This window comes from Mytilus trossulus, chromosome 10, assembly GCF_036588685.1.
Source record: "Mytilus trossulus isolate FHL-02 chromosome 10, PNRI_Mtr1.1.1.hap1, whole genome shotgun sequence".
NCBI lineage: Eukaryota > Metazoa > Mollusca > Bivalvia > Mytilida > Mytilidae > Mytilus > Mytilus trossulus.
The window spans coordinates 40114881-40142830 of NC_086382.1; the positions used below are offsets into that span (position 1 = coordinate 40114881).

At 31.1% G+C, this 27950-nt stretch overlaps 3 protein-coding genes across 3 annotated transcripts; 2 read left to right on the forward strand and 1 right to left on the reverse strand.

The window, feature by feature from the left end:
- Positions 1 to 1144: 1144 nt before the first annotated feature.
- LOC134686235 (angiopoietin-2-like) lies at positions 1145 to 27597 on the reverse strand. The gene is made up of 5 exons (XM_063545913.1): positions 26818 to 27597; positions 12977 to 13128; positions 5777 to 5873; positions 2818 to 2982; positions 1145 to 1463 (listed from the first exon to the last, which is right to left on the reverse strand). The coding sequence occupies exons 1-4, from the start codon at positions 27503 to 27505 to the stop codon at positions 2885 to 2887; spliced, it is 1035 nt and encodes a 344-aa protein (XP_063401983.1). The 5' UTR covers positions 27506 to 27597; the 3' UTR covers positions 1145 to 1463; positions 2818 to 2884.
- Positions 6358 to 7431, forward strand: LOC134687343 (uncharacterized). Its single transcript, XM_063547561.1, has one exon. The coding sequence runs from the start codon at positions 6447 to 6449 to the stop codon at positions 7407 to 7409; it is 963 nt and encodes a 320-aa protein (XP_063403631.1). The 5' UTR covers positions 6358 to 6446; the 3' UTR covers positions 7410 to 7431.
- On the forward strand, positions 17640 to 18412 carry LOC134686398 (uncharacterized). The gene has a single exon (XM_063546070.1). It carries the CDS (start codon positions 17640 to 17642, stop codon positions 18408 to 18410), a length of 771 nt encoding a protein of 256 aa, XP_063402140.1. The 3' UTR covers positions 18411 to 18412.
- Positions 27598 to 27950: the final 353 nt, after the last annotated feature.

Genomic DNA, 27950 nt, shown 5'->3' on the forward strand with positions numbered 1-27950 from the left:
TTGATCATCGTCGCTTTTAAGACAATTATATGATCCTCTCAGTTTCTAATAAAGCCTATTCTTTTGACGTTATTGCAATGTAGCATTATTGTTTAACCGAATTAAGAAAAGTATTTGAAAAGGGAGTATAGATCAAATGTCAATGCCAAACAACAACCAAGAAAAACCACTTGATTACGGGTTTCTGATTATGCGCATCCATATAAAGACAATGGGTATAAGAATACAACATAAGAACAAACTGTACAAAATCAGATTAGAATGTCTGTACTGATCGGAGGGTGGTGAAGGATTATTTTCGTGCAACGTGGTCGCCTTTTTTTATTTCACGTTCAACATGTTTTTACTTTTTTATTTGACGTTCAGTCTTGCAAGACAGGTACCTCGTTCAACGTGTTCTGCTTCTTTACGTGCATCGTGATTTTCAAATGCTTATTTTGCGTGCTAGGTATTTTTCAAATAAAACTTTCAAACACTTGGCAGGGATCGTCAAGAAATACTTTTGTAAAAGCCGTAAACCGTAAATGTGTATATCAATTCAGGAATATCATGTTAAATAGAGAGTTTATATATATAGGAAGACAGTGACTCAGTCACAAAAGGTTCATATCAAAGTCATTTTTTTTGCAACGTTCATGACAGAAATCATTTCATGTTCAACGTTATATCGACTGAATGTATGAACAATCAATTTCACATGTTAACGTTTTACCGATAACGTAAAACATTTTCAATAGTTGATTCCAGGTAAATCACCAGAGGTATGCTATTTCTCATGTTGTTGCATACGTTTGATAGTGCCTTAATTTTTTATTCACTGTAACATGTGACCTTTAACATTAAAATGAAGTTATATTATAAATAAGTTGCCCTTTCCGACGTAACGAGTTCAATTACGAAATATTTTGTCTTTGTCCTTTTGTATACAATAATATTAACTGTTTATTTTCAAAAGCATTGATTTGATTGAGCAAAATAACTTGATCAGATAAAATATGAAGCTTTTTATTGGTTATCAACTTCAAGATCAAATGCTGTATAGTTTTTCGTCAGGGACCACTACCCATATTTTGCTATTTCTACATGTGTGTGTACGATTATTTTCATTATTGTCTGAATATCTCCGATAAAGATTTAAAATGTCTTGGTAATGTTGTCTCATATCAACTCTTCCAGTTCCCTCTTTTCAAACAATGAACATAACAAAACTCGCTTTTAGTGTCTATTTATTAAAAGAAATTTCTCTTAGTTGATTTTTCTGATCTTCATTACAGCTTTGATGAAATTGTGACTATTCCATCTTATTTTGTTCTTTTTCAAGTCAAGATTCAGGGCAACAAAACTGCAGTTGTCAATCCACCAGGGACCATAGCGAGGATTTTTTGCACAATTTCCACTGCTGTTATCATTGTCTCTGTCCTTGGTGGTAAAGTATTTACCATTGTTGTATTTCATTTTATCTCCTAAAATATCAATAATACCTGATACTTCTGCTATCAATTATTCAACACGTAAACAAACGAAAAATTTCGTTAAAAAATAATATGGTTATTATCTCTAATGGGGAAGTTTTGTCATAGGCTTTAATGCTGCGTATTTATGAAGTTTCTCTTATTTCTATTGTCACTTAAGTTCATAATGTTCTCAATGTTTACGAGTATAATTATAGAAACAATATTTCCATGCCAAAACAATTAGCTTCAGCCATTACAAAGAAAAGATTGAAAACAACATATAAGTGACTAAACAATTGCTGTGTTGATTTCCTGTTTTGGTTTACAATTCATGTTATGTTCATATGTTCTAGAAGTCGTTATAATACTATTCCCGATTATAAGATTTCGAATGATTGTAAATTCAATAACGTGTAATGCATGCAAAACAGAAGACACTCGCACTGAGACGTCCGCGGATAGCTCCTTTTGCATGCAGTTCATGCGATTCCCGACGTTTTTAAAATGATGACTTTATTCGTCTTTTCTCAATCAATTTACCATTTAAAAATAAACTATTGTAGCCTTCACTAAACATTTGTTTTCAGTTTTTAATTAGTGTTTATGAACATTATAGAGATTAAGCAGACAAGCCTGTGTTTTAGTTAATGAATTGTAATTCCTGAATAAAACAATGTTGTACAATTTAATGTTTCGTCTTATTCTTATCATATATCGTCATATGGGAGATTCGTCATTATTCAGAGCCGTAAATTTATACTGGTAAAATATTCCGTATATGTCATATTCTATAATCAGGGCTTATAGATGTTTGGTTCCTTACCATAGGTAAAAATATTACATATACAATTTTAATCAGTTAATAAATGTTAGTTACTTACGAGAAATGTGATGATGCAGATTTTTTTATGAAGTAAGATATATAGCACAAGAATATAATCTGAATTGTAAACTCTTTTTAATATATAATGCTCCATTAGATTTGTTAGATTAAACTTTTAATTCTTAAAAACCATATTTAGGCCTTGATTTACATATCTTTGGTATATCATGGTAAACCATTCAGTGTTTCTATTTGGGGTTTACCCCAGATCGATGAATGAAATAGGAAAATATTCTTAAAAGAATCTGCAAAATGAGTATTTACCAATTTTATCAAAACAAAATATGATATTTACTTTGTTTTAACTGCTTTTAAGCAAAGTATAAAATTTATAATCCCTGATAACCAAGTTCAAAATTCATCGAAAGAAGGATCTTTTAAGCAAGTTGAATTGAAAAAGTCTGAAAGAATGATTGAAATGATCCGAACCCAACAAGTTGCATTTACCACCATCATAAACAAAGATCTACATTTACATACCTGCAGTTCCTGTATAATTATCAATAGTTAACTTGAACTTTGAATTTTCATCACCTACAACAAACGTCTAATAAACTGCATAAGTCTTTGCGTTAGAAGTATCCACCAAGTCCACTCTTAGTTCGTATCTACCACTGGATGTCAGAATGTTCAAATATTTGTTACCTATTTCGTAAAATGACTAAAGTTAAAATCTATCATTTAAGTGTTCAGCAGATATGTTCATATAGAAAATCGAGTTTGCATGAACAGTACATATAAAAGTGAAAATTGTTAGAATCTGACAAATACCCTTTGGTGCACCAATATTAAAATATTCAAATCGTGATGTTCACAGACAATGTTTTATTAACACATGGATTTGATTTGGTAAAAACATCGAAAAATATAATGAATGACTCTTCCTTTTATGTTCTTAAATATTTAAGACCAAACATTTACCCCAAGATCGATCAACTGTTTATGGTATAAATACAAAATAAGAACAGTTTGGGTAATCCTATAATTCTAAAAAGTTAAGATTTGAAAAATAGAATCTTGGGGGAAATTTATCTAATTGAAAAAAAAAACTCTAACAAAATTTACATAATTTGTTTCTACGATATTCAAAATAAAAGTAAAATGATACAGTGTTATAAAAAAAAATATTCGATATCAATTTGAATCAAATTACTGTGTAAATTATTGAGGTTCTAAAGTTAAATAAATTTTGCTTGTTTCATTTTCATAAAAATTTTTACGAAATTTTACTTTGACCCTTTGACAAATGTTTGACGGAAATATAAAAAAAATCAAAAACTTGAACCACATACTTTATTGGAAACATTTTATTGCACATATATCAGTTTAAAAAACACAAATGTTGATCATTATGAAGCTTAATATTTCCTTAATCATGTAAATAATAGAACGTGATTAAAACGTTTATCTGCTTTTTACAGATTTATCTCTCTGTATAGTGTTATGTGCCACCTTAATCACGCAAAATATTTCTTTTAGTGTATGATTATTGCATTAAACGCTGAAATACATTTCAAACTGAGTAATACAATATAATTTGAAATCTAACTAAATTTGAATAACGAACTATGCCAAAAGACATCATAAGTTCTAAGAATAGCAAAAAACGTACGACCGGTTCCAGTGTGGTGGTTTTCGCACAATATGTAACACAATGGATGGATGATATCAAATGTATATCGATTCATGTCGATTAAAACTCAAAATAATTAGTACAACATGTACAATTTCAATGATTTCTTCACATGAAACATTTCTCTTGACTATATCCTACAATTATACAAACTAGATCGTTAAGTAAAATGAAAGCTGTTAAGCATTTGGTTTGATTATCATTTGAAACTGTAGAAGATTTCCAGAAATAAACATACTATGGATAATCCTCCCGATTTATTAAAAACTTGACGATTATCTTTTCAGTAGAAGGGTACTATCATATGCATTCATCTGATCCATAACAGTTGTGAGTTTATCTTTAATACTAAAATAACGAGGTCCAATTTGTCAGCTGTCATGGGGTAAAAACGACAAATCAAAGAATTCAACTGTATATATAGCTAATATAGGACAATGGTGTTGATTAAAAAAAACACCACTCCAGACCCTTTTGTTTTCCACATAATTAATATTGTCAATAATTTACAAGTTCCGGTTCGAATCCGATACCGACACCAATAATATATTCACCTGTTACCTATTACCTTATCTATACGTTCCGCATCTGACAGGCACACCCACAAATCGTGTATTTAGGATTTTGCTATATACACGGGTCGTTATCACAGGATTGACACTACTAAATTCAATCATTGTCAAATTGATCTCTATTGTAGTATTTTAATCAGTAAAATCAGTAATAAAATTGAGAATGGAAATGGGGAACGTGTCAAAGAGACAACAACACGACCATATTAAAAACAACCTCAGAAGGTCAACAACAGGTCTTCAATGTAGCGAGAAATTCCCGCACCCGGAGGCGTCTTTCAGCTGGCCCCTAAACAAATACATACTAGTTCAGTGATAATGAACGCCATACTTATTTCCAAATTGTACACAAGAAACTAAAATCAAAATAATACAAGACTAACAAAGGCCAGAGGCTCCTGACTTGGGGCAGGCGCAAAAATGCGGCGGGGTTAAACATGTTTATGAGATCTCAACCCTCCCCTATGCCTCTACCCAATGTAGAAAAGTAAATGCATAACAATACGCACATTTAAAATTCAATTCAAGAGAAGTCCGAGTCTGATGTCAGAAGATGTAACCAAAGATGAAAATAATACATAAATAACAACAGACTACTAGCAGTTAACTGACATGCCAGCTCCAGACTTAAGTTAAACTGAATGAAAGATTATGATTTCATCATATGAATATCAAGCACAATTCTTCCCGTTAGGGGTTTAGTATCATACCTTCATAACATAAGACTTTCTAAGATGACAATACGAATACTAAATGTCTGGACCTAAAATAAGGCGGTATAAATATAGGATTACACAGTTTTCAATTTGTAAGCGGGCATGACGTAAAACAGTGATACAAAGAATTCAACTTTATGTATAACTTACATAGGACAATGTTGTTGATTAAAAAAAAATCTATTCGAGGACCTTTTGTTTTCCAAATAATAAATATTACCAACAATTGACTTATGATAATCCGGTTCCAGGCCGACGGCTTCAAACAGAAAGATTTTGAAAGCAGAGAAAACTGTGCATTTTATAATCGGCATGACTTTATCAGATGATAATATCAATACTAAAATAAGGCTTACGCATAGTAATATACTTTAATTCAGTCACGGACCAGCGATATCACGAATGTGTTCTAGTATTTTGAATAAAAACGTCACATAATATTCGCATTGAATATTCACAAGGCGTCTCCATATAGATTTTAACTTGACTGAAATATAGCTACTTAAACAATAAATTACCAAGCCAGTATTCTTTTCCTACATCACCAAAGCCTTCTTTATATTCGTTCCAGGTTCTATTAAAGTTTGTTGTCCCATCTATTCTTCTTTGAATTACCTACGTATATATATTATATGTTTTTGTCTTTATTCAACTGTTTAAAATATGAAATACATAAAACAATTGCAAGAATCATCTATTGCTTTGATTCCTTGTTTGATTTATTGGATTATAACAGCTTTTGGTCGTGTGTATTCAGTACAAATATTTTGACCTCGACCAATGGAAGAAAAATTATTCGTCAAAATGCTTATTTCGTGCATTAAAATTTGTTCATTTAATGTTAAAAATCATCTTTGTGTATCATTTACAGTTTGGATACATTATAACCCCTTTATGAATATTTCGAAACATGTCTGGAACCTGCCACCGTAGAACGAACAGTTTCTGACTAAGCCAGTTGTACCCTAGAACTGTTACGGAAAATTACAACAAAGTACAATTTTGGCAGTTATGATCTAGAACAGATTCTAATAGGTTTGAACTAGTACAGTTTTTTACAGTACAGTTCTATACTTGAACTAATTCTTACAGTAATTTGTGAAAGATACAGTTTATAGAAACTTTTTTCTATAGTGAAAACAGTTTTGAGTGATTAGTATTCAGTGTATTGAAAGTGAAAACCTAAACATGCCACCACCTCTGGCCAATAAGATAAATACCAAGGACAATAAGGAAATTAAGAACAAAGATGGAAATAAAACAGTTCAGTCTTTATTAGCACCAAAGAAAGATCAACAAATAGCTAATCAAGGAAATCCACCACCAAAGCGTGACAAAAGAACTTTCTCAGATGTGTCAGAGGAGAGCCTTGAGGGTATTGATTTAATTAGTATTCATTCAGATTTAAAGGACATCAAAAAAAGCCTTCAAGATACTGTTAAAAAATCTGACCTGGATAATCTTGTCAAACAAAAGGACTTAAAAGATCTTGTGACAACCATCGTCAGTAATCTTTTGTCTACACTGAAGGAGTCAATCACTGAGGAATTTAACACCAAACTGAGGGAAAGAACTGGAAAGTTGAAAGATGAGATAGATGCTCTTAATATAGACAATGAGAACTTCAAAGAGAGACTAAGAACAAAAGATAGGCAAATAGAAGAGCTTCAGGAAAAAGTGGAAGATTGCAACCATAGGTCCATAGATGCACTTAAATCTGCAAACTATAATGAACAGTACTCCAGGAAACATAATATAAGAATGGTGAATTTTCCAGAAAAGAGAAATGAGAACTTACGAGATGTTTTTGTAAAAATGGTGAAGAAAGACTTAAATGTTGAGATAGAACCATCAGATGTCATAGCAATACATCGAATCCCAGGAAAAGAAGGTTACATCAAACCTGTGATAGCAAAGGTCCGTAACACAGAAATTAAAATCAAGATAATGAGAAATAAGAAGGGGTTGAAGAATGACATTAAATTTCATGACGATATAACCCAAAGAAATCTTGGACTATTAGCTAGACTAAATACAAATGTGATGCTAAATAATGCCTGGTTCTACAACTGTAGTGTATATGGTAAATTGAAGGATAGTGAGCACAGAATCAAATTTGATCTTTATGACAATATAGATGAAAAAATTTAAAAAAAACTTTCAAGTATGTAAACGTTCAAGTATGTAAATATTTTCTATCTTATTAATTGTGGTATTTTTTTGCTTGTATGTTTGTTCATAAATGGGAGATAACTCTATTTATAAATAGTGAAAATGCTTTCTTGATTAATGGGAGGTAACTCTATATTACTAGAATGTTTTATTAGATATTTCATATATTATAAGAAAATTTTACTCATAACTTTCTAAAGAAAATATGTTCAAAGATTTGTTTAGAGTTGAATAAAACATTTTAACTATATAATTGTACTGATTCTCCATTTTCCAAACCATTATTTTTATTTTTATCATAAAATCGTTCTCAACACACTTAAGATTTATATTAATATTGAAAAAAAAGAAAAAATATTATACTAGGTTCTCATTTCTGTTAATTTAAAAAGAAAATAAATCATTTAACACCAAATTATCAGAACAAAAAATTATGTTATTTATCATATGAAGCCAATCTGTAAAAAGTATCTGATGTATATTGAATATTGTTTCAAGCGCCATCTTTTGTGTATGTTTGTGATGTATAAATGTGTAGTTAGTATGGGTATGCATTTTTATTTTAAGTATTGTACTGCTTTGCTTTTCTATTGTCTGATTGAACATATTACTTAATGAGTATTGATAATAATATTACAGTTTTATCTATGAATGTGAGGGGCATATTTTCGAGCAAGAAAAAAAGATTAGATATTTTTGATTGGGTTAGAGGTAAACATGCATCTATTGTTTGTTTTCAAGAGACTCGCAGTAATGAGGATATCGAGAAACTTTGGCAAGATGAATGGGGTAATACATGCATTTTCAGTCACTGCAACAATAAAAGTGCTGGTGTTAGTGTGATGTTTAACAAGGGTCTAGATTTTAAGATTCATGATTCTAAGATAGACCAGAAAGGTCGTTTTATTGTTTTAGACTTATCAATATATGAACAAAGGTTAACCTTTGTTACTGTTTATGGATTTAATACTGATGAACCATCATTGTTTAGTGATATTTTACATCACATCTCTTGCTATACTAATACTAGCATCTTGATGTGTGGTGACTGGAATGTTGTACAAGATTTTCATTTGGACACTTATAATATTCTGCACAATAGAAATTTGAACTCTCGTAATAAGATTGAAGAAATTTCACAAACTTTTGAACTTTTAGATCCATGGAGAACCTGTCATCCAGATGACAAAAAGTTTACTTGGCGTCAAACCTCCCCTATCAAGCAGAGTCAATTAGATTATTTTTTAGTGAGCGAAGACTTATTTTCACTTATGAAAAATGCAAAAATTATACCTGGATACAAAACCGATCACTCAGCCATTGTTTTCACATTTTCTGCCAGTCTTGATAAAAGGGGAAAGGGATATTGGAAGTTTAATTCACAGTTGTTGAGAGATACTGTATATGTTGAAAAGGTAAAGATGTGTATTAAGGATACTGTTTCTGAGTTCTATCTTTCAGACAGTAGAGATGACCTATTTCATGTACAATTTTCTTGTAACGATCAATTTTTTCTTGAAGTACTGAAGATGAAAATCCGATCCTTGTCCATTACACACAGTATATCTAAATCAAAAGAAGAAAAAAGAGCTACTCTGAAACTTGAAGAAGATATACAAAATTTAGATATTATTATGAATACAGCCCCTACTGAAGCTGTACAGACCAATTTAAATGATAAAAAAGTAGAGTTAGAATCCATGCGAGAGCAGAAGATAGAGGGTTTACTATTAAGGTCCCGGGCAAACTGGCATGAAAATGGTGAAAAATGTTCCCAATACTTTTTAAAATTAGAAAAGAGAAATTTTATAAAGAAAACAATGGTTGAAATGATTGGTGATCAGGGTAATCATATATCTGACCAATCCACGATTCTCTCAGAACAAAATAATTTTTATAAACAATTGTATTCAAAGAGAAAAATTGATTGTTCAAATGAAAGCTTTTTTTCTCATGATGTTGCCCTCACCCAGGAACAACATGACCTGTGTGAGGGTAACTTGACATACGAGGAATGTGCTTTAGCATTGAGTAAGATGAAAAATGGGAAATCCCCAGGAAGCGATGGATTTACTGTTGATTTTTACAAATTCTTTTGGAGAGATCTTGGACCATTTGTTTATCGATCATTATTCTATGGATATGAATCTGGACTTTTTTCAGATTTTCAATATCAAAGTGTCATAACTTGTATACCAAAAGAAGGAAAAGATAGGCGATATATTGGTAATTGGCGACCTATCAGCCTATTAAATACAGACATTAAGATAGCTTCTGCAGCTATAGCAAACAGAGTTAAGTCTGTATTACCATTTATTATAAGTGACACTCAAAAGGGATTTATCAAGGGGAGATTCATTGGAGAGAATACTAGATTATTGTATGATTTGATGCATTATCTTGAAGATCACAACATGAGCGCCTTACTTTTATTAGTTGATTTTGAAAAGGCATTTGACTCTGTTGACTGGGTATTTTTACAAAAAGCATTAAAAAGTTTTAATTTTGGTCCTTCAATGTGCAAATGGTTTGAGACTCTCTACAAAAGTGCTAAGAGTTGTGTAATCAACAATGGCAATTTGTCATTTTTTTTCAATCTCGAGAGAGGTTGCAGACAAGGTGACCCGCTCTCCTCTTATTTGTTTGTTATTGGTGTAGAGTTATTATCGTTAAAACTTAAGTCAAACCCCAAAATTCACGGTATCCTCATTAATGAAAAACAAACACTTTTAAGTCAGTATGCAGATGATACTTTTCTAACTTTAGATGGTAGTGAGACATCACTACAAGAAAGCCTCAATTGTTTTGATTCTTTTTATATGTTATCTGGATTGAAAATGAACAAATCAAAGACAAGAGCTGTTTGGATTGGTAACAAAAAATATTCTGATCAAATATTGTGTCCTAATTACAATCTTATGTGGTCACACACAAACTTTAGACTTTTAGGAATAGATTTTTCGCTTGATTTAAAAAGTATTCTTGATATTAATTTTAGAAAAAAGATCAAAGAGGTTTCAGCTATACTAAAAAGCTGGCAACATAGAAAATTATCATTACTAGGTAAAATTACTGTAATTAAGACTCTGGCATTACCAAGACTGATTCATTTGTTGACTGCCCTGCCAAATTTACCTCACTCACAATTAAATGAGCTGAGTGCTATGTTTTTTAATTTCATTTGGAATGGTAAGACTGATAGAGTAAAGCGTAGTACTCTTATTGCAGATTTTTCACAGGGAGGATTAAATATGGTGCATCTGCAGTCTTTCTGTACATATCTTAAATCATCTTGGGTAAAGAGATTTTTATCAAATTCAGAAGGTTCTTGGCAGAATTTATTACTAGCAGAACTAAAACAGTTAGGTGGTGACAGAGTCTTTACATTACAAAAGGATAAGATTAAAGAAATTTCTAATTGTGTAAAAAATCCATTTTGGAAAGACATATTTGAATGTCTACACATGGCAAAGCCTTATACAAAGTTATGTGTTCCAGAAATTTTGTCATTGGATATTTTAAATTTTATACCACTATCTGAATACCCTGTTTATATGAAATGGAAATTATATGGTATACAGTTTATAAGGGACATTGTAGATAGTCAAAGTAAATCACTACTAACATTCCAACAAGTAAGACAAAAACTTAATTTGGAAATTTTTTTGAGATACTATAGTTTATTATCTAACATTCCAAAATATATAAAAAAAATACATCAAAGACTATTGTGATTTGAACTTAGACAATTTTGTTCCTTTTGATGCATTTTCTAAAAGGATCTTGGAAAATAAGAAGTTAAAATTTGTATACAGAGATCTTGTAGATAAAGTATGCATACTCCCATATGAGAAATTTTTAAAATGGGAGGATGTAACAAATTCTGAAATCTCAGAATGGTCTAAGTATTTTTCTCTGTTGAAAAGATGTTGTAGGGATACATATTTAAAGAACTTTCAATATAAAATATTACATAGAATTATACCTACCAATACATTTTTATATAGAATTAAGCAAAATGAAACAAGTCTATGTACCTTCTGTAATGAGGAAGAGGAAACAATAGAACATTTATTTTATGATTGTAATGTTACATACAATTTTTGGTTGTCATTTTTACAGAAAATTAAATTATTTGATGAGCATTTCAGCATTAGCAAGATGGAAGTTTTATTAGGATTTATTACCAAGAGTTTGTTTATAAATTTGTTAATAATTATAGCTAAAAACTACATCTTTAGATGTAAGTTAAGAAATATAGCTCCTAGTTTTATAGGACTTAAATTCAGAATAAAACAATACCAATCAAATGAATTTTATATTGCAAACAAAAATAACAGAGCAGCATCTTATGAAAGATTCTGGTTCCCACTACATACAATTTTGTCATGATTTATTATCATTTATACTTTAAATTATTCTATAGTGAGCAGTGGTATTTTGAATTTTTACTTTATATATAGACATGCATGCATACTAATGGTAAGATTGCAGAGACTGTGTGTAAGTAGTGAGAGAAAGTGTGAGTGTGAGCATCTATATTCTTCTTTTCTTTAATAATTATATTCTTGTATTATGAATATAAATTTAAAAAAACCAAATGGATAGTCTTGTATATAACTTTCAATGTTTACCCCAAGAACCATAGTCAGGTGGTGATTGTAGGGGTATTGTAAAATCCTGACTATTGAAAAACAAATAAAAGATAAAAAAAAAATTCTTACAGTAATTTTCAAAATGTTTTTTCAAGTTCTACCCTAACAGAATCCAGAAAACGTTTACTCTACTATAGATCAGCTCTTATTTCTTTATAACTGTTTTGATCCAAGCGTCATTGATAAGTCTTTGGAAGACGAAACGCGCGCCAGGCGTACTCAATTTTGATCCTGGAATTTATCATGAGTTTATTATATTTATTACGAACGGTCCTATAAAAAAGAGAGGCGAAAATGCAGGAGCAAAAAACAAATAGAAAAGAAAAAGACATAAACAACACACACCAGAGAAAACTGAAGACTTAGTAGCACGAGCCAGGTCTCTTTTGAATAGACGCTAATGTAACAACGTCTTTAAATGGACTTCGATTTTGAATGTTTGAATTTTAGCGTTCCTAACAGTGCTGTGGCTGCCAGAAATTCATATAAGGATTTTTTTATCTAACCCAGAACTGATCATAGAAGTTGTATGGTGGAACGGATCTAGGTTAAATTGGTTTGAACAGTTTGTTTTCAGTTCATTTTGATATATCCGAAGAAAGATCAAAACCTATTCATATTGTTAATATTATTATCATGGTAAGTGTCAATATTATCATCATAGAAAGTGTTAATGTTATTATCATGGCAAGTATTAATATTCTTATCATGACAAGTGTTGATATTATTATAATGACTACTGTTAAGCAAATTACAATTGAATGTACAATAGATTTACTTAGCAAGCATAATATTCATGAATTCTTGTTAATGTTTTGGTTTATCAATAAGATTTATTCAAATATAAGATCGATAACTACTACATTTCGACAAGATGTTAATAAAACTTACAGTCCATCCTTCCCCGTCATTGGTCATATCACAGTAGGCTTGAGTTCCATCGACCATATTAGGGTATATGGTATAAACTCCACTTTTCAGTTGTTTCTCTGTCATATAGCTGCAGTCCTTGAACATGTTGAACATTAGAGGAGCATATGCATCTGGAAAAAAATATTTATTCACAGTGAGTTTCTAATCATTTACAATTTATTTTTGCACTTGCTGTCACTACAATTTGATATTTATTTACTTTTGCATCCTTATTTAACTAATTTTGCATTATCCCGGTAATTAATGAACTTTCATGACTATGGTATAAAGTCCCGCACGTTTTAGCGAATTTCGAAAGGAATGATAACAGGAACACATAAACCTTTTTTGAATTTATCTACTGACGATAAATAATACTTTAACAATAGTTAAACTATAAAGAGAAAATAAATTTATTTTGACTATATATATGTTTACCTTTTTGCGAAAATATCTTGATTTAATCGTACAAAAAAATCTATTATGCAATATCTTTAAAACAATAAATATACCAAAGCAAAATCACTATTGAATTGTATTTGCTAATAAATCGGCGATCAGCAGATACAGGCGATCGTTCAAATTATATTGATTGCTGAACGTATTTTCAGAGATATCGTTAAATATCAGCCGTAAAACACAATGTGAATAAGGATTTCGATTCTGTCAAGTGACTGATTCTTTTTTTAATCGAACAAAATCCGATAATACTGTTAATCGTAATATTTTGGTCTTTGCCACTTTTCGAAGAGTTACGTCGATTAGGAATTATTCTAAAGCTAAAACAACTTAAAGTCGTGATACGAGAATTCCAAGAGCGACTGAGCAGGGTTGTATAGCAAAAATGGAGGGAAGATAATGTTCAACTTAAAAGTGATATATATTTTTTATAGAGACTTATCATCGCGATGTGTGTTGACCATTTGGACTATTGAAGATACCTATAGTCAGAAAAATATCATTTAGTCCAACATCCTGAGAGATAGACAAAGGGGCATAATCATTTCGTATACCCAGAAGTTGCAATCACATACTTGTCAGTTAGTTTTATTTCAACATTGAATAAGCATCTCTCTAATACAGTTGTGCATGTTGTTCTTAGTCAATGTACCAGTATCTCTTTGTTTAACTTCATTGTACACGATACACTCTACTTAACATTAAGGTCATATAAGCCTTTGAGCAAAACTTGCTGTGTTTACAGACAAACCTTTGTATACATTTTGAAATGTGTTTACGCATGTCGTGACCTAGTTAAATAAAACTAAAATTCAATTTTTGTTTTTAAAATTCATAATTGAAAGGAAGACAAAAGTATTTTTGTAAAAAAGAAAGTCGTCCACATATTAAATCTTTTTCTATTGAAATTATATCCACGATTTATATAATTAGGCGTTTGCACAGATGCGGCGCAAACAATCATCAATCATTTTAGTTTTTAGTTTAAACATATTTTATTTGTTAAAGTACAAATTGGATAAGACACCAGTCAAACAGACTTATGAAGTCTTCTCCATTTAACATTTATAGCAATATAATACAAAAATATATGTATGAGCATGCATGTAAAGAATGGTATATCTAAATATATATATAAATATGGATCAAAAGACGGAAAATTGAAGATTGAAGAAAAAAAAACAATAATAATACAGAAAAAATAAATAAAAAATAAAAATAAAAATAAAAATATATAATATATAAATGAATAAATTATTTTGAAAACAGAAAAAAAAAAAAAAAAAAATAAAAAAAAAAAAAATAATAATAATAATAATAAAAAAAAAAAAAAAAAACCCAATTAAAAAAAATTAAAAAGGACAAAAAAAAAGGGAGAAGAAATCTTAGATGATGATGTGTGTGCGATCATGGTTTGCTACCTAGACAATTTGAAATCTTTCCGAACTTTTAATAAACTCAAAGACATTTTTGAAAATGTTTCGGTTTTGCTCTAAAGTAAGAAGACAACTACCCGAGGTAAGTAGTTCTATGTTAATTTTACAATCATTTGGAAGCCAGCGAAGACTTTCAAACATTTTATTTCGTATGTTTGAATATAATATACATTTAAAAAAGAAATGATAGGAATCTTCACGATTAACACCACAGCGGCAGGAAGGGTCAGAAATAATGTTGACCCTATATAGATCATAGTTTAAGGATGATGCAAAACATCGAAGTTGGGTGAGAATTATATTCAATTTTCGATTTCCAAATTCATATTGCTTCGGAACAAAAATATTACTCTGAGGGTAACGGTTTTTTAGTTCAGTTTTAAATTTATTAATTGATTCCACATCACGAGTTGAATCATCAAGATTATTCCAAAGACGTATGGTTGATGGAATAAAAGAATCATTAGTTAATGCTAGTCTGCAGAATGGAATAATGATGTCATTTCCATTGCGTAGAGGATAAACCGTCATACTTTGTATTTTTGGGGGAATTAAATTTGACAAATATTCTGGAACATTATTATTTTGAATATTATAAAACATTTGGATTTTTCTTCTCTCTCTTCTTTCAGCTAATGTTTCCCATCCAAGTTCTTCATAAATAGCCCTTGAGCTTGTGAATATAGGTAAGCCCGTAACTATCCTAGCAGCTTGGAGCTGTAATTGCTCCAGTTTATTGACATAACCTACCCCAATATTATCCCAAACCTCACTTGCATACTCAAATAAAGGTCTTATAAAAACTATATAGAGTTTTTCTAAATTTTTCCTGCTCAGTTTATATTTCAACTTCCTTAGCATATTTATATGTTTAGACGTGCTTGATATAATATTATCAACGTGGGCATTCCATTTAGCATCATTGCTAAATGTAACCCCTAAATGTTTATGCATATTTGTAATAGGTATATTTTTATCATTGAATATAAAGTTCATTTCTGGGGTTTCCACATTAGAAAATAACATAATTTCTGTTTTATCTGGATTAAAAGACATTAACCATTTTTTGGACCATTCGTTCAGCTGTTCTAGATCATGGTTTATCAACCATCAATCATTTACCTTACTGAATATAACTCATCATTTATATAACCTTAGAACATACTCACCCCTTCTCGTCCAATGAAAAGTCAGTTTTCTGCCCTCTAATTTTCATAGTACATGGTTTTCCATGCACTATGAAATGCTATACATGAATGACTTTTCATTGTCAGTTAATTATGAAAGTGAACTCTTAATAGTTGCACTATCCAAGTGTTCAATCCCCTAAGGCATTATCCTTGGAAAAATAGCCTACTGATTAAAGATGAAAGAGCAAAGATTAAAATAAAAAAAATGAATTTTGCAAAATTTCATGCATTTCCTAAAGGAATACATATATCATGTATATAAAATACACAACAACAAAAAATGGTAAGGATAAATTAAATGTCTTACATTTGAGGGAATTATTTTCTGTTTCTTTCAAAAATACACAATGCCCGACTGCTGATATATAAAACAAAGGATTATTTTCGGAAAAGCACTATAGATTTAAATTTATTAATATAAAGTATAAAGCATTTAAAGTTGAATGGTCTGATTTCAAATATTCATATAGAGAGTTTTATATTTATAAAAAAAATCAATTTCAAAAAAGGGATTTTCATAGCATTGTGTTGCTTTTTAAAAGAAAAATAATTTAAAGATATATATCAAGTAATAATTTTACCTGAAGCAGAAGAAAAACAATTTATCCTTCACAAAACTATGTCGGTGCTATTTCATTTCATCCATTGAAATGATCATTACCTATGTTTTATTTTTAGTTCATTATAAAAAGTGAACTCTTATTTAGGTTTGAATATAACAATGGAAAAAGTTAGTTTTGTAAGGTCACTCGAAAGTATGAATATGTTCTAAATTGGTCAGACAATATTGTTTAACCTATAACTGACGATAGTTATTATTTGGCAATAATCATCTAACCTAACTATATAATAAAACGGGCAAAGCCTTTTTTTGGGGAGGTGGCAGGAAATTATGTTTAGTATTTTTTTTTTTTCGAAAGGACCCTTGGCTACAAATTCATACGGTTAATTGCCGAAAAAAATGTTATTGAAAATTAAGGTAATCATTATCAATAGCTTTATGTTTGCTACCAGTGTTGGGGAAATGCAGTATTTGAACTTTGGCCTTATTTGTTACCTGTCCAGTTACAAACATTAACATTACCGTTACAAATTCAATATACAAATCAAAGTAATTTAATATTTACTTAAAAACGTCCTTCCATAATATTACCAATTCACACAAAGTAATATCTATTTTTCTCGAGAACAAGTAAAACAAGATACTCGTTGGAACCTGAATCGCTCACCTGTTATTTGTTTTTCCTAAATCTTTCATCAATAATTATTTTTGCTTTTCAATATATATATTTATTAAAGGTATTAAGTCACATGACGTTGTAACGGTCAAGTGATTGTTTACTATAAACACGTGTGTGTGTTTATATCAAGCACATGGTGTGTGTTTACGTTCTATTTGATTGGATGGCATATACCCGTACTGCCGGTTTTACGGGTATATGCCCTCATGATTTTCGTGAAAAGCATGATTAAGTATTACTTAAGGGGGTAGCTTGAGAAAATTAAGTTATTCGAAGTTTGCCTATAGTACGACGTAGCAGCATTCGTTATTGTGGTATGTCTGACTCCGAGAAACTTCTAGATTCCGACCATGAATCTTTGCCAGCTGGTACTAGTGTACATTCGTTGCGTGATGGTATTTCTGCACATAATACTGGGAATAACGACTTAGTGGATACTTTCTCTCTGTTTAAAACCTATCTTGATGGGAAGATCGCTACTCTACACAAAGATTTGGCAGTTGGCAACGAGAATTTTGCTACCAAACTCAAGCAGGAAGTTTCAGTTAAACTCAAAGGTGAGGGCAACCAGATACAATTCAACTTTAATTGTGAAATCATGGCCGACCTCGTTAAGCTCCAGAAGCGTATTCCTGATGAAGATGCAGCTTGTCTTAAATTGGTATCTGGAGCTATCCTTAAGGTTAAGAAGCGAAATAAACTCATCCGCATTGCAGACAAATCTCCTGCAGGATGGAAAACCGTCCGTGAATATGAAAGCGACGACCTTGCCTCCGACTCAGAAGACGAGAAGCGCATTCGTTCTGCAGAAACCCGTGCCATCAGGAGTATCAAGGAAAAGAAAAGACCTCATCCTTATAGAGCCGCTACAGCTACTGCTTCTGCTCCTTCTGCACCTATGTCTAATCAACATAACGCTAGACAAAACAACTACCAACAGCCGCCCTTTCGGACCGGCAGACGGAGGGAACCGTCATCTCAGGACATCTGTTACAACTGCAACCAGCTTGGTCACTGGCGAACTCAGTGCCCCCTCTTATTCAGTACAAAACCAGGTGTCCCAGGGACAACAAGGCAACAGAATTAATGATAAGTATTTTTATACTACTTTTTTAGATGAACGTAATCTTTACGGACAGTTTGAACTGTTTATGTCACATGCAAAATATTTTGATAATATTGATATTTCATCTGTTGCAAAAGGGGTGAAATATAGCTTACGCAAGCATATACAATTTTGGAAACATATAGGTGCTAATGAGTTTGTTATAAATACTATCAAAAATGGGTATGTTATTCCTTTTTTGCAGACTCCTACATCTATGTCATTTAAGAATAACAAATCTGCTAATGTCCATTCTAAATTTGTAAATGAAGCAATTTCAGAATTACTTGATATCGGATGTGTTATTGAAACTCCATTTCAACCTTTTGTTGTAAATCCGCTTAGTGTTGCAGTTCAAAGTTCGGGCAAAAAACGTCTGATTTTGGATTTGAGTGAACTGAATGTTTTTATTAAAAAAGAAAGAATTAAATTTGAAGACTGGAAAGTGGCTTTAAACTATTTCACAAAAGATTGCTATCTATTTAAGTTTGATCTTAAGTCTGGTTATTTTCATTATGACGTATGTACTAAACAACAAACATATTTAGGATTTTGCTGGAACAATAAATTTTACTGTTTTACAGTTTTAGCCTTTGGTCTTTCGTCTGCTCCATATCTATTCACTAAATGTTTACGTCCAATCGTAAAATACTGGCGAGAAAACGGCGTAGATATTGTGCTTTACTTAGATGATGGACTTGGAATGGGTAAAAATAAACAAGAAGCTTCCGAATGTTCATCTTTTGTAAAAACGTCTTTGTTAGAAGCAGGGTTTCTTATTAACAGGGAAAAATCATTTTTTGAACCAGTCCAATGTTTAGAGTGGTTAGGTTTAGTTTGGAATTCGTCTGATTTTTCAATTAGTATATCAGATAGAAGGATTGAAAATACACTAGCATCATTGGTTGATGTTTTGAATAACTTTCCTTATTTCACAGCACGTAAATTGGCTCAGGTAACTGGAAAGGTAATTTCTATGTGTCCAGTCATGGGTAACATAACTAGTTTAATGACCCGTTATTTACACTGGGCTATTGAAAGCAGAGTAAAGTGGGATTTAAATTTAAAATTGGAATGTCCCGATTGTGTATTCAATGAGCTCACATTTTGGCTGAATAACATTCTAAGATTGAACAGAAAACATTTAGCAGGTTATTCTTTTCCCCACGTGGTTGTATACTCTGATGCAAGTAATGTAGCTGCTGGTGCTTACTCGATAGATATTGACTCTAATATTTTTCATCAGATGTGGACTTTACAAGAGTCTATACAGAGTTCTACTTGGAGAGAACTTCAAGCTATTTTGTTAGCATTGATGTCTTTTAAAAACCGTTTAAGAAATAAATGTGTTAAATGGCATACAGATAACAATAACTGTGTTTTCATTGTTCAGAAAGGAAGTTCAAAAGTACATTTACAAGAGATAGCTATGAATATTTTTAAGTTGTGTTCTGAATTGAATATTACGTTAGATGTTGTTTGGATCCCGAGATCTGAAAATACTAAAGCTGATTATATTTCAAAAATGATTGATATAGAAGACTGGGGAACAAGCATAGAATTTTTTAAATTTATAGATGATATGTGGGGTCCGCATACTGTGGACAGATTTGCGAGTAATTTAAATAAAAAATTACCCAGGTTTAATTCTAAGTTCTGGAATCCAGGTGTTGAAGCAGTTGATGCGTTCACGCAAAATTGGAACAATGAAGTTAATTGGATTGTTCCTCCAATTTCTGTTGTCTGTAGAGCAATTAAACATTTGATTTTATGTAAAGCTAGAGGCACTTTGATCGTTCCAAAGTGGTCTTCCTCGTCATTTTGGACAATGATTTTTAAAAGAGGTTCGCATTTGCAACCATATGTAATTGATGTTTTAGAATTTCAACCAAATCAGAACATTTTTATTCATGGTATGAATAATAAGTCCTTGTTGGGATCTTCTGAATTCGTTTCTAGTGTTTTAGCTATTAGATTGAACGCTGAGTTCACGTAAGAATTGACGACAAGGCTGTTGAGCAAGGTCGCATAGTAAAGACAAGGCCAAATTTATTGGCAAGGTCGTTTGTTGATGACAAGGCCAAATTTAATAGGCAAGGTCTCACTGACATGGCCAGTATGAAAAATAAATATGGCAAGGTCATTTAATTATATTGTAAGCCTGTTGTATAGTAGATTATATTTCTATTTCATATGCACGTTTTTCAGATATTTTTTCATGTGGAATATGGAAATCCTTGCCTAAGCCAGTCGACCAAGATTTGACATCTTTATCTAATTGCCTACCTGAGTTCTGTCTGCGTTCGAAGGCCGAGAATACCAAAAGAAAATATTCATATGCATTTAACAATTTCTGTAAGTGGTGTAATAACTATTTAAATGTTAAACCTTTACCAGCTTCAGATTTTTATGTTTCATTGTACTTAATACACCTGTCAAAGACATTTAATTCGTATGCTAAGGTTGAAGAAGCATATTATTCCATAAGCTGGGCTCATAAACTAGCAGGCTATCCAAACTCGTGTTATTCACAGTTGTGTATATCGGTTAAAGAAGGAGCTCATAGAAAGATCGGACATGCTATTGTAAATAAAAAAGAACCAATTACACCATATATTTTAAAGAAAATTGTTATTAAATATGGTCAAGAATGTAACAATCTTATAGAAATTAGAATTTGTTGTATGTGTCTTATAAGCTATGCAGGGTTCTTAAGGTTTTCTGAAATGGTAAATTTAAAAAGATCTGATTTAAAATTTAGTGATTCACATGTCTCTTTGCTCATAACGAAAAGCAAAACTGATCATTATAGAGAAGGCACACAGGTTTTAATTGCTAGAACAGATACACAAACATGTCCTGTTAGTATGTTGGAGAAATATTTATTATTATCTAATATTGACGCTTCATCTTCAGATTATATATTTAGATCAATGTATTTATGTAAAAAATCTAAGTCTTATAAACTGAGAGGTCTTAAACCTTTATCATATACTAGAGTAAGAGAAATTATATTATCAGCTCTTGAATCTATCGGTTTAGATAAGTCCAAATTTGGATTACATAGCTTGAGATCAGGTGGAGCTACTGCAGCTGCATCAGCTGGCATTCAGGATAGATTATTCAAGAAGCATGGTAGATGGGCTTCAGATAAAGCCAAAGATGGCTATGTAAGAGAAAATATAAAAGAAAAACTGACAGTGTCTAAAAGTTTGGGAATATAATTTTAATAAATATACTTTATACATTGTATATGTATCACTCTATGTTCACATCTCACATCTACTTGCATTTTTTGCTTTCTTTGTCTTTCGAAAGGCTGCTACAGCTGTAGGCACACTTATCCTATTTATGTGTTGTTTTATTTATTAAATAATTTATATTCGTTTGAGTTGGCGAATTAGAATATAAATATATTTATTAAAGGTATTAAGTCACATGACGTTGTAACGGTCAAGTGATTGTTTACTATAAACACGTGTGTGTGTTTATATCAAGCACATGGTGTGTGTTTACGTTCTATTTGATTGGATGGCATATACCCGTACTGCCGGTTTTACGGGTATATGCCCTCATGATTTTCGTGAAAAGCATGATTAAGTATTACTTAAGGGGGTAGCTTGAGAAAATTAAGTTATTCGAAGTTTGCCTATAGTACGACGTAGCAGCATTCGTTATTTTGTTTACCCACCCACCCACCCCCTTTTATGAGATGGTTATCGTTAATAGGAGTATATGCATTAGTACATTATATTAATATGAATTTTTCCTCTTTTGTAGATAGTTTTTGATTGTGTTACTGTTACTGTATATAACTGTGCTATTGCATGATTGGACTGATGGTAGTGTGCCTGAATTTAAAGTGAAGGACTTTAGTTTTGAGAATGAAATTGAATGTAATGTAATATTAAAGGCTGCTACAGCTGTAGGCACACTTATCCTATTTATGTGTTGTTTTATTTATTAAATAATTTATATTCGTTTGAGTTGGCGAATTAGAATATAAATATTAATTAGTGACTTAAAATTGCCATTTCAATCTCCATTGTACCTGCCATTCTTTCTTCAAAAGCATATAAAGGAATTTTACCCATTTGTACCATTTTACCATAGTGTCTATGTTTCTTGACGTACAAGGAAATAAAATTTAAAAAATATACTGATTTTATAGTAATCTTGTACTTAAAGCGAGGAAATCACTATGTGATCCTTGTAAATAGTTATCAAAAGTACCAGGATTATAATTTTATACGCCAGACGTATGTGATCCTTGTAAACTCATCGAACCTTTAAACAAACTTATAAGTAAGGGTTATCGTACCAATATTGTAATTAGATCTCTGAATATAGTTCACATTGGCACTAATATTGATTTTGTCATAAGCAAATTAAAACATAACTAAATTTCATTATCTTTAGAGGCGAGATGTATAGAGACACAGACACGTTAACATTTATTTCTATAGAAGTCGCTCTTCACTATACTACTACCTGTCGATACATTTATTTTTGGCATTGCACAAGTCATGACTTCTTTGACTATCAATGACGTTAAAATACTAAATCCCTGTGATGTGTTTTATTCGATTTTAGTCTCTGATGCATGATTTTTTACTATTAATTGGTTTTGGCTTTTAACTAGCTGTTAGTAACTGCGAGTACTCTCAAATCGTATTTTCTTGTTAATTCGACCTGTTGATACTGTTTATAATGCTTTTTTGTTATTTTTTTATATATATTAATCTTGTCTGTATACCAGCTTTGATTATTTGTAATATCTTCAACTTTTCACTTATTCTTACAACATTTGTATAAACTTCAAGATTATAAAAAAACGTTTTTTTTCTAAAGTGAACATTGATTAGTTAAATATTTCTCAGTGATGTCCTGTGTTTGAATTTGTTTGTTAGCTTTTTGGTCATGAATGTTTGTCTCTAATATTTAATTAACTGTGCATTTGTATGCAGATATCGCAGATCAAATTTATTCGTTCATTGTGTAATCAGACGTTTTTTGATTGAGTTAAGTCTGTCAATTGATATTTTATCGTATGTTTTTCTATGTTGTGATGTTATGCTATAGTTTCAGAAAAAGGGAGAAGGTTTGGATCCATTTAAAACGTTTAATCCCGCTGCTTATGTTTGCACCTGTCCTAAGTCAGGAATCTGATGTACAGTAGTTGTCGTTTGTTTATGTAATATATACGTGTTTCTCGTTTCTCGTTTTGTTTATATAGATTAGACCGTTGGTTTCCCCGTTTGAATGGTTTTACACAAGTAAATTTGGGGCCCTTTATAGCTTATTGTTCGGTGTGAGCCAATGCTCCGTGTTGAAGGCCGTACTTTAATCTATAATGGTTTACTTTTTAAATTGTTATTTGGATGGAGAGTTGTCTCATTGGCACTCACACCACATCTTCCTATATCTATGAATTCATTTGAGAAGGTTTTAAAGTTAAAAGAAATAAACAACGTGTGTAAAATTGTCCTTAAATGGCAATAACTCCTGAAGGGGTCAATTAACAATTTTCCTCATATTAACTTTTTGTAGATCTTACTTTGCTGCTGAACATTTGTGCTGTTTACAGTTTATTGTTTTCTTCAATAATATTCAAGATTATAACGCAAAACTGCAAATTATCCTTAAAATAACAAATTTAGTGGCAGTAACCAAGAAAATGTTGTTCGGTTTGTCATTTCAGGACTGATAGGTCTTGTTCTTTTCAACATATTAACCCCATGTTAGATTTGCTGTAAATGCTTTAGTTTCTGAGATAGCCAAAAATGCATTGGACCCTATGCTTCATTTTTAGTCATGGCGGCCATATTTGTTGATTGATAAAAACAATTCGGATACAATTCATAAACAAGATTCCTAAAGGAACAATCATTTTAAGTTAAAAAGAATTAGGCACAATATTTTTCTATGTGCACGATTTTTTTCATTTTTTAGGCAAATATATCGTATAATCGTCAATTTAGTTTCTCTCTGTCTGTTATGAAATAAATAAATATGGCTACTCATTAAACGCCGTGTTTTAAAGCCGAAGTTTACCGATTGTCACCTTATAGTAAACAAATAACAAAAAGCAATGGCATTGGGCACGTGTTAAACATGTTCAATCAGATAATTGTTTATTTTAATGACAAATCCATGCGTATTGCGACCACCGGATTTTTACGACGAGGGTTACGCTCAGGTCACTATGCAAACGGAAAATATGTCGACGAATTGTTTGCTGGAAGCAATCAATTAAAAATAAGTGAACTTCTTCTGAATGTGGTCAAATTGAAGAATTTTCCTCAGAAAAAAGTTTATGTACATAAGTTGTATAGTGAAAACTATCAATTTAGTTATAAAAGAACATGTGCATATTTTTTTTTAATTTGAGGTTTGTTATGACTTTAAGTATGAAACGAATATAAACAATTCACTTGAACAAAATATTTTTTTGTTTCTCTACAAGGAGCTAAAAATAGATTCTTGGAGAGAGTTTCACATTCAAAATTTTAGTTCAACAAACTTATAACGGAATTAATAATGTGTGATCTGAATTTTGAAATTGATTTGTGTAAAAAAAAAAACGAAATTCTTCTTCCATTGCGGATGAAATTAAAAGTAAGGAATGACATAAAAAAAATCAATGAAGGATAACAATAACTTAATTCAAATAGTTTGGGGTAGGGTATCATTGTTTAATTGACATCAATTTTACATATATCCTTATTGGTCAATCAATTTTTCCAAAATTAAGTTAAGAGGGATGAGGGGGGAGGTAGCGGTGTCAGTGAAACAACAAATGAATTAAGTTTTATGTTATCCTACAATGAACTTTCGAGGTCGTCCCTAATATACAGCTACTTCTCTGAATTGATTCTCGAAATACTGACTTTAAGAGTTTTAAAATTTACTTTAAAAAAAATCAACAATATATAGTCAATCCAACAAAAGTTTGGTTGGAACAAATTCTATGTCCCTTTTTAAAGCTGTCGCGGTACTGAAATGACTGAATACAAGAGATTCTTGATTAAAAGATTGTTATGAAATTTGTATTTTGTTTGTAACAAGAAGATCATGTATTATATATGCTTTACTAGTACAATAAAGATGATTATATAAGATAAACATAGCATTTATGACAACAAAGGAATAGTGATTTCGCTCTCTAGATTTGAAACTAAAAAGTAAAATAACAAAAATACTTAACTCCTTGTAAAAATGTCCCTTAAGAATTTAAAAAAAAAAACCCGCAAACATCTCAAACAAATAAAACAATTGCAATATTCCTGTTTAGAACAGCAATTTCATAATGTACAAAAAGAAGAATCAAAAATGGATTTATATCTAGCTAAATGTCTTACCTGTATGACAGTCGCGTCAAACATCATTATATTGACATCAAAGTGTAACAACACATAATGGGTACAAATGTAAAATATTTATAATGTAAGATATGAAAACCGATTGAAAAATCTAGTCTGTATGACTGATTAATTTGTCAACTGACATTTAAAAGAGGGACGAAAGATACCAGAGGGACAGTAAAACTCATAAATCGAAAATAACCTGACAACGCCATGGCTAAAAATGAATAGCACAAACAAACATACAAACGTACACATAACACAAAATAGAAAACTAAAGAATAAACAATACGAACCACACCAAAAACTAGGGGTGATCTCAGGTGCTCGAGAAGGGCAAGCAGATCCTGCTCCACATGTGGCACCCGTTGTGTTGCTTATAAGATAACAAATCCGGTAAATAGTTTAGTTCGGAAGGTCACATTTATGAATCTGATTTTTTTTATTCCAACGCATAAGCCTTCAATTAGACAAACCAAAAAAAACACATGCAGCCAAAATATCCCGACGCCAAAATTTTCAAATTGACGATATAATATAAATCTGACGCCATTGTTGGGAAAATGTCATGTTCACTTTGTTTTCATGGGGCATTTGCTGTCAAATTAATGTTGTCAGATTTGACTCATATTCTAATATTCGACTTATAACATTCTAAAACGTATATTCAAATTATGAAAAGAGTCGATAATATGTTTCAAATTTTGTGTGCATTTTAGTCTGCTTCTAATTAACCATCGAGGTTACATCCGAAGACTGCTGACGGTCATATAACCAGATGTATGACTGTTGTTATCTATTCGTTTAATGTTTTTCAGTTTAAATTTTCAATTTGCTCATGTTGTTTATGGACTATCCGTTTTGAATGTTCCTCGGAGTTTTGTATCTTAGTTTTGTTATTTTACTTTTTGTTTGTCGGATTTGGTTGATAATCGTTTGTGGTCTTGTGTTCCGTTAACTAAGTTTACTTTTCCCTGTTATTTTTTTTTATGTAATTTCAGATAAAAAAATATAAATGACATTACCTTTGATTGTTTCCATTAATTTGGTTTTCCATTCGTCCAATTCTTTATTTTGGGTTTGCAAGTACGATTTAACTTCCACCGATTCATCTTTGATATTTCTCGATAAATTTGCTAACTGGGATTTTAAATTGTTCGCAAGATCAATTATTTGTTTGTTGTTGGTGTCATGTGATACCTGAAGCTTGGCTGAGTACTCTGATAACATTTCTAATTTTAGGCTCTCCTGTTTATGTTCAAATTCGCTCAACAAATCTGTCGTTTTCTCATTAAAGTTTGCTTCTGATGTAGTTAAATTTTTATAAACTTTAGACATTTCTTCTTGAACTTTTCCTTCTTTGGCTTGAAGATTTGTAATTATACTCGAAATTTTCTTGTCATACCCTTCCTTCGTCGTCTTCATTTTGGACGCGTAATCCCTTAACAGTGAAGTCTTTAAATTGTTTTGTTCACTTTTAACCATGTCTTTTATATCCTTGGAAAATGTTAATTGTATGTCATCACTTATGTAAGATTTTAATTGTTTGTTCATTGCAGAAATATCCAATTCGGCTACTAGGGGGGCCTTCAGTTCGTTTGATACTAGCGGCATACGTATTTCCTGGCATTCTGAACTGGACTTCAAACAGGGGTTACCATTAACATTAACAATCATGAACACAATAATTTGTAATCCAATTATTTTTTCCATACCTTAAATTGTTAGTCCGTTATTTATTATCGTATCGCAATTAAATAATACCTGTTGTTTCGGATATATTATTGCTTTTTCTTCGGAACCAAAGCAATAACACAATTTATATAGATAACCATGCAACTTATTTATAAACATTATGATCTTGGCATATACACAGAACTTGATCAACAACGTATTTTTTTCTAATTCCAACTTGAATTATGCTACAGACCTCCTTGAAGAATGACAGAATGCCTTCATTCTAATGTAATCAGTCATAATAACATACAGCCAAAATTTGTAATAGATTCCACCGAGTCTTCTGTGAATAAATAATATGACAATAATAAATTACGTTATATTAGATAGTATGTATGGTGTGTTTGTTGTAAGCGTCTTAATACCATCAACTGCAGTTGGGACCAGTTATAAAAACTCTGTTCAGATCTTTCTAAATCTT

Bases quoted from the DNA above. Each gene is read 5' to 3' on its own strand.
- LOC134687343 (XM_063547561.1), top strand. From the start codon at position 6,447: ATGCCACCACCTCTGGCCAATAAGATAAATACCAAGGACAATAAGGAA.
- LOC134686398 (XM_063546070.1), top strand. From the start codon at position 17,640: ATGTCTGACTCCGAGAAACTTCTAGATTCCGACCATGAATCTTTGCCA.
- LOC134686235 (XM_063545913.1), bottom strand. From the start codon at position 27,505: ATGGAAAAAATAATTGGATTACAAATTATTGTGTTCATGATTGTTAAT. The intron at 5,874-12,976 runs GTAAGTTTTATT...ATATATACGTAG, and splicing joins ATGACGGGGAAGGATGGACT to GTAATTCAAAGAAGAATAGA. The intron at 2,983-5,776 runs GTAATTTATTGT...TTTACGAAATAG, and splicing joins AGGAAAAGAATACTGGCTTG to GTAACAAATATTTGAACATT.